This window comes from Talpa europaea (genome assembly GCF_964194135.1).
Source record: "Talpa europaea genome assembly, chromosome: 11".
In the NCBI taxonomy this organism is placed as follows: Eukaryota; Metazoa; Chordata; class Mammalia; order Eulipotyphla; family Talpidae; genus Talpa; species Talpa europaea.
The window spans coordinates 74136614-74148883 of record NC_140078.1 but is presented as its reverse complement, the minus strand read 5'-3'; the positions used below and the strand labels follow the sequence as shown (position 1 = coordinate 74148883).

At 38.2% G+C, this 12270-nt stretch overlaps 1 protein-coding gene across 1 annotated transcript in view; it reads left to right on the top strand.

The window, feature by feature from the left end:
* Nucleotides 1-2113: 2113 nt before the first annotated feature.
* TOPAZ1 (testis and ovary specific TOPAZ 1) overlaps nucleotides 2114-12270 on the top strand; it is a gene marked incomplete at its 5' end in the record, with an annotated part of 38608 nt that continues 28451 nt past the window's right edge. Inside the window, 6 exons of the mRNA XM_084247788.1 lie at nucleotides 2114-2885; nucleotides 3796-6259; nucleotides 6773-6834; nucleotides 7521-7648; nucleotides 9657-9721; nucleotides 12069-12208. Of these exons, the coding sequence (XP_084103914.1) occupies nucleotides 2114-2885; nucleotides 3796-6259; nucleotides 6773-6834; nucleotides 7521-7648; nucleotides 9657-9721; nucleotides 12069-12208 (3631 nt within the window). The remainder of the gene's footprint in view (nucleotides 2886-3795; nucleotides 6260-6772; nucleotides 6835-7520; nucleotides 7649-9656; nucleotides 9722-12068; nucleotides 12209-12270) is intronic.

The window sequence follows — 12270 nt, the reverse complement described above, 5'->3', positions numbered from 1 at the left end:
TTTTCACCAAGTTTAGGAAAAATATTCTCTTCATAATTGAACTTAATAAAGCAGTTTAAAAAGCGGTAAAAAAAAAAAAATAGACTGCAGTGATAGCCCTAATTTGACCAGATAAATACAAGATCCCTTATAGCAAATTCCTAAATACAGGCACATGCATCCTAGGTATCTTTATTTATTTTTTTTTTTTAATAGAGGCATGCTTTATTTATTTGTTTGCTGGTTTGTTTGCTTGTTTTGTTTATACATGCACTGGGTACAGTCAGAAGTGCGGGAGGGAGGGTGAGAGAATTCACCAGAGCCAGAGCGGGGAGCAGAGCAGGCAGAAGGACCGAAGTACACTGCTGAGGGGAGCAGCGGGCGGCAGGAGAGGTCTGCGCGCCATGTGGGACCCTCCTCCGTTGGCCGGGGAGCAGCCGGGGATTGAACCGGCGCCGCAGAGGCCGCGCGCAGTTTCGCAACCCAGCGCTCAACCGCTGCGCCACCGGGGAGGCCCTATCCTAGGTATCTTTAGACAGGTTTGGGCCACATGAAAAGGCAGCAGAATATATCTGCCTTTGCTTCGATCTCTCTCTCAGGCCAGAGGTTCCTGTCTCCTGAAGAATAGTCACTTGGAAGTACAACAACTAAGCAGCAACCAAGAGGAAACACTTAAGAAATGATTGATTCATAGCACTTTTAAATGACTTAGCCTCTTGTGCCTCTCAGTGGTAAAACAAAGAGGTTAGACCACATGATTTCTAAGGTCCTGTTCTGCTCATAAATTCCTACTGTGTTCATTTTGTACTTATTACATTGAGTAATTGAGTTCTTTGACTCAAGGACACAATCAAAGGCTCTTAAGATTAAAGAGCGTGGAGTTCCTGAGGCCTAAGGAAAAAGTGATGCTTCATCCTTGCTGCTCAGGCTCGGGGGCCCTCTAGTGGGTTGAGTTAATTGAGATTCCAAAGTCTGAACTTAAATAGATAAAGTGAAATATTTGGGACCAGTAGCCAATTTACCTTTGTTCTTGAGGTAAAATAGGATGACTGATTTTACTTTTTAATACTTAAGGAGTACCAGTATAAGTTGTTCTTTGCTGAACATCAGATAATGCAGAGGAGTACTCTACATAGTTTTCCACTGAAGCACAACTTCCCCTCCTTCAGAGACAGTGACAGAGACAAAACTTAAATATTCAGGGACCACATTAGAAATTGTGGCAACTACCACATTAAAGAGTTTGGACTTCTTGTTGTTAGTTTCAGTCTTTGAGCAAAGAAAGGTCTTGAAGGGTCAGCTGAGACAATGGCCAGGATCCCCTTTGATTGGCAGGGCAGGAATGGGCAACAGATAGAAGTGTGACTGAAATAACACAAGGGTTGGAAGCATGAGTAAAATTTAGGGGGCTGATAGTTGATGTCTAGGCCCTGGTTTCAGAAACCCCTTAAAGGGCTGTTTAGCCATCATTGTGTTGCCTTTCTTATCCATAATTTGCAGCAGATTCAACCACTACTGCCTTGAAGAGGTTGACTTTGGGATAAAATTTTGGTTCCCAGTTAGAGAAATGTTCTAATGAAGTAACCCTTGGGCATGACTCCAAGTCAGAATTGCTCAATGACATCTGTGTCATCTAAGCACTGAGGTGAACATTTTAGTGCAGTTCAGTCTAGACTGGTTCCCTGAACCTGTCTGGAAAGACTTTTTTTGGTAAACAGTATTGTATGTATGCTGTTTTGCACATTAGTATTTATTTTGATATCCTGTTGGTTTTAAAGTATTATATGGCATACATAGTATTTATTTGTGTATGTCAGTGTGAATTTAATGTAACACATTATATGCTGTCATAAACTATTTTACTGAAAAAAAATAAAAGAATACTTTGCTGATGTAGTAGTTGGTCAAAGTCTGAGCGTCAGGGCCAAAGTAGTGGCAATAGAATGAATGACAAACTCAAAAGTAGGATCAAGCAGATCTGATGAATGTGGATGGATTCTGGGTCTCAGTGTTCAACAGTTGAGTAGATGGTGGTGCAGCCAACATAAAAGAAGAAAGCCCTTGAGGAAAAATAAGCTGAGTTTTGCACATTCAAAGTTTGAGGCGCCTACAGGCTATCAGGTGAACACAGAGAATGCAATTTCTTGAAAAGTGGCCACAGGAGAACTGGGACGGACTTAAAACTGGCTACAGTTTTCTTAGTGGACAGCCAGACGTGAGGGGTGGGAGGTGGGAGAAGAGGCCGGGAATAGGTCCAGCCTACAGGAAGGAAGAGGGTGCCCCGTGGGGGACCCGCCAAGCAGTCTCCCGGCGACGCCGCCGCGCGGCCCACAGCCCTTCCGCCCGTTGGGCCCCACCGCGCCTGCCCCGTCCAGGCCGCGCAGGCCCCACTTCCGCTTCCGGGCCGGGCCTGAGTGTTGGGCGGCGGGGAGGTCCCGGGGCTGTGGGTGCTCGGCGGCGGGAGCGGGCTTCGTGCGGTCGGTGGTTTCGGGGAGCCAGCACGGTGGCCCCCGCCGGCAGGGCGGACGGCCCAGGGCCGATGCGGCAGCCACCCCCGGGACCTGCGACCATCCTGGGGCATGAGGGTGACATGCGAGGCCTGAAGAAGCGAGGCCGGCGGCCAGGCCCGGGCCCGGGACCAAGCGAGGCAGGAGGCTGCGGCTCTGAGGTCGGGGGGCGCGAGGAGAGCAGGCAAAAGAGGAGGACGGTGGCCCGGGCGTCGGGGAGAGAAGAGGTGGAAAATGACAAGTCGGGTGAGGTGTCCGGGGCTGGGAAGGCTGGGAAGGCCGAGGCGAGGCGGCGAGAGGAGGGCCCCGAGAGCCAGGTGGGCCCTTCGGACCTTTCCGACGTGCCGGGCTTAGAGGCTGTGAAGGAGGCGGAGCTCCCCTTGCAATCGGGAAAATACAGTAAGAAAACGCTCAGGGATCATCCCCTTTCTAGCCTTTGCACCTCTGCCTGCTCCATCCTTGCTTTAATTTGTTTATATATATATATTAATTTTTTTAATATTTTTTACAATATTTGCTCCCCCCACCCCTCAGGTATAGTCCCCATAGAGTTTCCTTCCCCAATGCACCTGTGCACCCTCACCTCAGTGGCCTGTGCTCCTCCCTCCCTCTGATCCCTCTCCCTCCTCCTCCCCTGCAGGATGTCTCTGATTTATAATTGCCCGTTTTTTGCTTTGTTGTGTTTTGTGCTGTTATTATTATTTTACCCTGATGTCTTATTTGGTTCCCCTATATTCCTGTTATAAGTGAAACCATCCGGTGTTTTTCTTTTTCCTTCTGGCTTATTTCACTGAGGATAATTCCTTCTAGTTCCATCCACGTTGCTGCGAATGGCATGAGTTCATCTTTTTTGATTGCTGAATAATATTCCATAGTGGATATGTACCACATCTTCTTGATCCAGTCATCTATTTTTGGGCATTTGGGTTGTTTCTAAATTGAATCTGTGTGGGGTTCACTGATGCACATGGTTGATCAGGAGGCGTAGAAAAACAGGAATTCTCTTAAAAGGTGTTTAAGCAGTTTGGAGCCCTTGGTCAAAATTACTATAAGAAATTTCTGCTAATGATCCATTTTAGTTAGTGTGAAATGATGATGCTATAGAGTTTGATAGTCAGCTACCTTAGAGTCAATACAGGTTTGTATGCAGTTCCTTAACAGAAACTTTTCTCATTTAAAAGCAAATATGCATTTCCATACTGCTATTCAGGGAAATAAAAATGGATGTCTTCAGTTTATTTTACAGTTCACTTTGCTTTTTCCTCCTCCATATAAAATCTTTTCTGGTATGTTTTGTTGTTTTGATCAGCCAAGGAAAAAAGAAAAGTTACTGAAGCCTCAAGTCATGATCCACAGCCAGGGATTGACCTGGTAAGAAAGGAATCATTAATCAGTTCGGAATGTTTCCAAACAGTGGAGTGCAGTGAATTTCAGAGTATGGCTTTCTTGCAATCTTTGGGTAAGGAAGGTTTTGTAGAAGGTATTAAAAGAAGATTTCAAGTTAAAAAATTTAAAAACATAGAAAGCCCACCTCTCAAAATAACTGAAAATAAGACTACACAAAATATTAAGGTTGAATTCCAAGATGAACTGTACAAGAATATGCCGAAATATTCTTGTAACAGCTTATCACCTGGAATAGAAAATAATTCCATTTTAAAATTACATAATTTCAATTGTTTCCCCCATTCCAAGGGTTGGAATGATGAAAACAACCTTGCATATAAACATGATGGTGGCTGTATGCATGTGCCAGAAAATACCTCGAAGAAAGAAAACCTTAGGAGTCTTGCAGAGAAGAGTGACACAAATACTATTCCTCACCTTTTACAAGTTGAAGAAAACTTAATGGGAGTAAATAAGCTATTGCTTGAAGAAACTGATTTATACCAAAGTAAAAATGATGGCTTGCTCTCCAGCCTTCAAAGTGAAAATATGAAATGTTCACTGGAGGACAGCAATATTGGCAGAAAACCCAGGAAAAGGATAAAGTTGTCTGAAAAAGAAGAAATGGTTACTGAGGTGAGCATTTCTAATGTGTATAACAAATCTGAGCTGGTATTACATGAAAACAAAACAGTTGCCAAAGGTAAAGAAACAGAGACTTTAGAGGCTAGAAAAAGTCCTTTAAAAGTTTTGAGAAAAGCAAACCATAATATACTCTCTCCAACCGATCATTTATTAAGTCTTCCAGAAACAGCGGGGGAGAAGCCAAGTCCTGAACATCATGTGAATACTATGTTGCAGAAAACCCATGAGCCACTTTTGAAAGAAGGAACAAAGAATGCTTCAGAACCCTTAGGCTGCAAAAACATGGAGCCCGAAGAGTATTTTAAGTCAGTGAAAAGCCCAATAATAAAATCACCTAGTGGTTGCCATCCTATTGAAAAGAAATCTTCAGGGGAAGACTTGAGAAATGAATCTGAAGAATCAAAGTTAAGCTGTCACAGAACAATACCAATGACTGGTAAAAGAATTTGGCCTTGTTATTCATGTGCTAGAATATCTGCCCAGTGTTGGAAAAAGGCTTCCTTGCCAGAATCAAACTTCTTTCTTCCTGGATCTCGGGAAAGTTTGAAGCAAGATGATTTTCTTAAACAGGAAACAAATCAGACTCATTTAACTGATTCCAAATTATCATTACAAAGTTCCTTAACAGAAACAAATAGTGAATCTTCAAGTAAGGAAAAGTTGGATTCTAATTTAAATGGTTTCTCTTCAGTCTCTACAGTAGAACCTATTTCAACAGGTACAAAGCAGCCTATAATCAATGGTGATAAAAAGATGAAGCCAGAAGAACTGCGCAAAAGTGTGTCAGAGGTAGTTTCTATTAGCACCGAAGATACTCAGTTAAATAATGTGACTCAAAGATTAACAGGAAGTAAAAAAAAAGATAGAGGGAATTTAACAAAACTTCATTTGACATTGGCTTCCCAGGATAGCCAGGAAGCAAACAACCCTACAGGCAAAACTGTGCATCGAAAAGCATGCATTGCTAAGCAAACACTTGTGGTTCCAGACTTAGTTAAAATATTGAACACAGGACGGCTGACTAATTTTAAAATTCCTTTACTTAAGAATAAAGCAGAGAAAAGAAAAGATATAAATGCCAAGTCATCGGAGAGAGATGCCTATAGTCCCTTAGAGCTTCTTGATAATTTATCTGGAGCAGAGGTAAGACAGAATAGAAATAAAGAAAACATCTCCACAGTAACTTCAGCATCTCAATCTTTGAACATACAAAATCGTGTAACTCCTGTGCAAACTAGTTCTGCCTCATGCTGCAGTAAGAATTCCTATGGTATTTCTCCAAGCTTTTTAAAGCAAGATAATGATAATAAGCCATCTAACCACATCTCTGAACCAGGCCGTATTATTTCCAATAAGGAAGCTATTTCTCTTAGAGTTGAAAATAATCCTTTTTCTTTTGATCCTGGGTATACAGAGAAAAGTTCTGCCTTCTGCTCTAATGAACAAGAAACATTTGTACCAGTTTCCTCTGAAGTGAGTGGTAGAAAAATGACTAAGAATTTTTCAGAAATTAAAGTGGGATTTCCAGATATTCTTAAAGCATATGAAGATGATGTCCTCTTAATTGATGTAATTCAAGATGACCCAGACCTCTTTGGAGTCTCTAATGAAGGCGAGCTCTCACTTACTTCAGAGGTCCCCATCATGATAAGCCAGGAACCCAGTGTTGCTGAAGAGCACCAATCAAGAGACTCCAAGCACGTGGAACTTCCAGAAAAAAAAGAACCAAGCAATGATTTGAGGTATGCATGTTCAAGTACACCTTTTGGGCAAATCATTGTTGGAGCTTAAAAAGTCAAAAGCACTTTCTGCTCTTAGCTGTCACTAACTTATACAGTGAATAAATGAAGCTCAGTGAAGCTCCATTTACTTCTTTAAACCCAGTTATTTATTAAAAATGTAATGTTACTTCTGAGACAAGGATATGTCATGCTAAAACTTAGTCAAAATAAACATGGAGATATATGCTTGAGAGTTAAAACTATCTTGTATTGGAATAATACTTTAAAACTTTCTGCATCTATATGTTATCAAACTAAGTTTGAATGGCAGCACTCCCTAATTATTTAGGCATGTGTGATTAAAGAACTAAAAAGAAATCTATATGGATGTGCTGGGTTCTGAGTCCTATTGTAGTACTCTGTTTTGTAAGGTTTGAGCAGATATTCACCAGCCGCCAAAGCTAGTAAAACAAAATAAATATCTAGTTCTGAGTAGAATATGTCGTATCATTTATGCTCTGTTTGCTTTAACAGAGAACTTCCTGTATTGGATCCTGAACTGATGAAATCAGAGATCTGTGCTTCCTTGTCAGCAGGTGAAATTCTACATTTTCAGAGTATGTAGTATTCAAGTATCTTTTTAGATATCCATTTAGGCCTAGTCTAAATGCATTCAGTAATGAGAAGCTTTTCATTTTAGAATCTGTTAATCTGTCAGCAATTTTTTTCAGTTTTAATTAGTTGTCAGATGAGATTTTAAAACATTTTCTATTTGATTATTTAACTTCTTTATTAGGTTTTATCTATGAAAGACAATTGACCTTATTAATTTTTATAGTCGTACTTTTGAAATTGAACTATACAGTCAAGCTTTACCACATTTTAATTCTGAGTCCATTTTTAAAACATGATTATAATCAATAGCAAATATAAGTTTAAATACTTCAGTTGTATTTATAAGAAGTATTATCAATAGCAAATATAAGTTTAAATACTTCAGTTGTATTTATAAGAAGTATTATAGTATAACATGTACTATAAGTATTATTATAAATAATTTAAATCATAACTTTAAACTTTAAATAGGTTTAAGTCACCACAGGAAATTTGAGTTAATTTTACTTTGATTTTCAAGTTTTAACAATATATTGATAATGGCTAGATATGATCAAAAGGATGCTTTATTATCTTGAAATGTCTGTCAACTTTTAAAACAGTCTTTGAATGACTTGATTACTTTGTCATTTATAGTTTCTACAGTTGAATGTTGTTTTTTTTTCAGCAAGTGAAATAAGACATGGTTCCAAAGGTGCAAATGTTTCTTTGGGAGAAATTGCTGATGAGACTTCTGAAAATGAAAAACTGGGAGATTTAAATGACCAAGTAAAAAGTACAGACTTGGATGAGAAGGTACTAGGGAATCCTTTGCTTTTTAATTTTTACTTAGTCACATGTATTGGTTTATTTGTTGATACTTAATATTTTCATTTTTTCTTATGAATAAACTATATTTCTTTGCTATTTGAGTTATGAGTCATATTAGAGAAATCCTTCCCTATTTCAAGATAAAATTTTCTCCTATATTTTCTTCTAGGTGTTTTTTGTTCGTTTTGTTTTTCGGTGTTACTATGTTTAAATTTTTTATCAATTTAAATCTAAAATTTACGATGGGAGAAAGAATGTAGAAATAGTATGACCTTTATTTTGCAGATGACTTTTGTATACTTTCTATTTTCTAAGCATATGAAAATATTTTAAATGTTTGTATTCAGACATGTTAATTCCATATGGCATGGTTTCTGCCTTTGATACCATGCTTAGGTTTTCTCTGCTCAAATTATGTTTTTGCTACTTTATTTTTGCTACTTTCTGTATTAAAATCTTTAATAAAACTAAATGGTGTTTCTGAAAGGTATTTTAGGATATAGAGAGTTGGTACCAGGCTTACTTTCTATCCATTTAACTAGCCTGTAGTACAACAGTGGTTTCTCAGTGTACAACATTTACACTGGTTGTTGTACTACAGTTTATTGAGTCATTTCCTCACAAATTTCAAATGCCATCTTTAATATATTTAAAATTTTATGTATGAAGGGCCTCCCCTGGTGGCGCAGCGGTTGAGTGCTGGGTTGCAAGGCTGCCTGCAGCCTCTGCAGCGCCAGTTCGATCCCTGGCCACCGGCCAGGGTCCCACCAAAAAAAAAAAATTATGTATAAAACTGTTTCTTAATTTTTGTTTCATTGACTGCTTAAGTCCTGTACCAATACCATATTGTCATTTATTTGAAAAATAAAAATAGTAACAAAGCCTTGCTTTAAAAGATGCTGAGATGTATTGTAAATCAAAAATAGTGTTAGGCTGTTCTTATATTCTTCTAAGATTGATTTAAACTTGTAAAGTGTTTTCTAAATGCTAAATTAATTTGGTGGGAATTAATATCTTTAACCTTGATATTCTCATCTAAGAGCATAGTATATCTTTTTCTGTTTGTTAAATTTAATGTTTCTCAGTTGATTTTTTTTCAGTTCTATTTATAAATTTCTATAGTATATACATTGTATGCCACTATTGTAAAATATGATAATATAAATTTAAAAAGACTAGAATGCTGTAAAGTAAGATTAAATAGTATCTCTGATTGGTTAAGTGATGAGTGATTTGAGGATTTGTTTTTGGTGCCCATATTTTTTTCCCAAAAGTTTAATTTTTAAGCATACGTAACTCTTATAATTAAAAAATCATAATTCCAAAATGGCATACATTAAGTATGTCAGTGTTTTAAATACATATAAATACTTCTTCAAATGAATGATAATTTATGTTTATAAATACCACCTAAAAATGAAACTCACTCAAAGCTTTTTTTCTGAATTAAAAAATATTTAACTTTCGGGCCTCTCTGGTGGCACAGCAGGTTAAGCGCCAGGCTGTGAAGCTGTCCACAGCCTCTGCAGTGTGGGTTCGATTCCCGGCCAGCCAGGGAGATACCCACATGGCACGGCAGACCTCTCCTGCCTCACCCACTGCTCCCCTCAGCAGTGTCTTCGGTCCATCTGCCTGCTCTGCTTCCCACTCTGTCTCTGGTGAATTCTCTCACCCTCCCACGCCTCTGGCCTGTACCCCAGTTCTTGTATAAATAAAACAAATCTTTAAAAAAAAATACTTTCATTGTCCATGATAATTTGAAATGAAGGTCTTCATAATTAAAGGTGACATCAAAAGTTACGAAAATGTAATGATTCACATTTTCTCTTAAACAACAATGGAAATTTTTCAGTTGATATTCAGTATTTTTAGAATTGTTTTCTAGGTTGGCCATAAGTTAGTTGTTTAATACATTCTAATAGATCTGATATGCTTCATTGTTTCACATGGAATAGATACTCACTTGTATTTCTTAACCATAATCTCTTCACAGTGTGGATTTTCAGAAAAGGTGATTATTAAAGAAGAAAAAGAAAATGTTTATGAAGTTTGCAAAAGGTCTGTAACATAGTTTTTAATTACATAATTTCAAAATTGTTATTCATGTAATTTGAATATGGTTTTTATTATCTGCTGTATATACTTGGTCTACCCCATACCATAGACGTACATGGCTATTATTTAATGTTCAGGTGTATCCAGATATAAGGGATATTGTAAGTTACTTTATAGTTATCAATGTTTTTTTTAGCTATTAAAATTTTTGAGAAGGGCCTCCTTGGTGGCGCAGGGGTTAAATCTCAGTGCTGGCAAGCTATCTCCATTCACTGCGGCATGAGTTCAATCCCCTGCCAGGGAGATATCCCATATGGCACAGCGGACCGCTCCTATCTCACCCACTGCTCCTCTCAGTAGTGTATTTCAGTAGATCTGCCTGTTATGCTCCCCACTCTGTCTCTGGTGAGTTGTCTCACTCACAGCTTTGACCTACACACCCATGCTTGTATGCATAAATAAATAAAATAAGGGTTGTTTTTTTTTTTTTTTTTTTGAGGAATAAGGAACAGTGATAAAAGAAAAATAATATGTGGGGGATTTTTATGAGGATAAGAGTGATAAAGCAGATGAACATTGCAGTTTATGAATGCAATGATTAGTACTGAGACTTACAATACACTCCCTAGACCATATGTGAATATCAGATTTGGAGGACATCTTGGGGATTTTCTGATCCAACCTCCACCCTCATTTTGCTATTGAGGCAAGGCATTCTAGGTTCAGGTAACAAATACTTCAATCAGGTAACATGAATACTTTAATGTTAAGGTGGTGGTTTCAAAGTGATCCTTGGAACAGCAAAATTGTGTGGGAACTTAGCAGAAATGCAAATTACCAGGTGCTACCCACAACCTACTGGAGATAGGGCCCATTAGTCTGTCTTTCAACAGGAATACCAGTTAATCCTGGTACATGCTCAAATTTGAAAACCACTGCATTGGGGAAATATGAGGCAAGATTGGTACAGAAACCCCATAAGATTCATGACTATTTGGAGACCTAAAAGAGAAAGTGGCAAGGGTTAACTTTTCTTTTGTAATGAAAGTACTTTGCTTATAAACCAGTGTCATTGCAGCCTGCAGAGTTTTATTATCATCACCTCAGCTTTACCATAGTAACCAGAAGTGTAACATTATCCTGGGCTTCTGTCATCCAACCAAGACGTTACTTAATAATGTCTTACATATATAAAATTCTATAATTCCTGTTTCTTTTATGTTACTTTTTATGTTATGTTTCATTTTATTATATTTAGAGGTGGTTGTGTTGATTGCACAGGTCAGTGATATTCCAAGTTGGGGAGAATTGTGAATATATTTTGTGTGTGAATTTTTTTTTTTAAGATTTATTTATTTATTTATATAAGCACTGGGTACAGTCAGACGCGTGGGAGGGTGAGAGAATTCACCAGAGTCAGAGCGGAGAGCAGAGCAGGCAGACTGATGAAGTACACTGCTGAGGGGAGCAGCGGGCGGCAAGAGAGGTCTGCGTGCCATGTGGGACCCTCACCCGGTGGCCAGGGATCAAACCGGCACTGCAAAAGCTGTGGGCAGCTTTACAATCCAGCGCTCAACTCCTGCGCCACCAGGGAGGCCCTATTTTGTGTGTGATTTTTAAACTCCATCACTGCCACTAAGTTTCGTCTGTTTAAGTGTGGGCTCCTCGTCTTAATTATTTTACTGTCCTCTGGCCTAGAAAACCCCAACTGATGAAGCTTGTTAGAATTGTTTTTAGGTAAAATAGTATCTGAGTGAGGGTGTAAGTCTTTCTCCTAAAACTAAATTTATTTATATCTGAAACACTTCCCACTCTCTCCCTTATTTATTTTTTCTAGGTAAGTAACCATATCAAGTTTTACTAAAATGAATTATATAGGATCTTACATACTAGAATATAATCAAAGCTATTTAAAGTCAGCAACCTACAACAATACATTTGTTACACATGTCTTTCCAAAGGAAGCTGGCAAGTACATGTATAAATTTCTTATATATACTTATCATAAAGAATAGGGTTCATTTATTTCATTGTACTCTCCATAGAATAATTATATTACTTTTTCTGGATTAGGATCCCTTTTGTTTGCCATAATAAAAATATTTTGCTCTAGTTTTAACCCTACCATCCCCTCTTACCTTTTCCCCAGCCATTTAACATGTATTGGTTTTCCACTTACAAAGACAGGTACAAGCTACTGAAAATCCTGTAGAATTTTAGTATGATAATAGTACACAATATAGTATATAGCATATGTAACACTCAGTTGTCTTTTTACTTGCTTGATTCTCATTGCTTGAATCTTTTAAAATAAATTTAAGTTATAATTTTGGTTTTTCTGCTCACACAGCAAAGATGCAAATAATGCAGAGATTATGGTTGGTGATTGTCAGTTAGCAGCCCTGGGGCCCAAACCTCTGTGTTTATCAGTGCCACCACTGAATCTAAGTGCTCATCAAGAAGACACACTACTGAAGACTTGGATGAATGGTACTATTAATAACTTCTGTGCCTTTTGATAGTATAAAAATATAGGAGTATTTCACACCAGA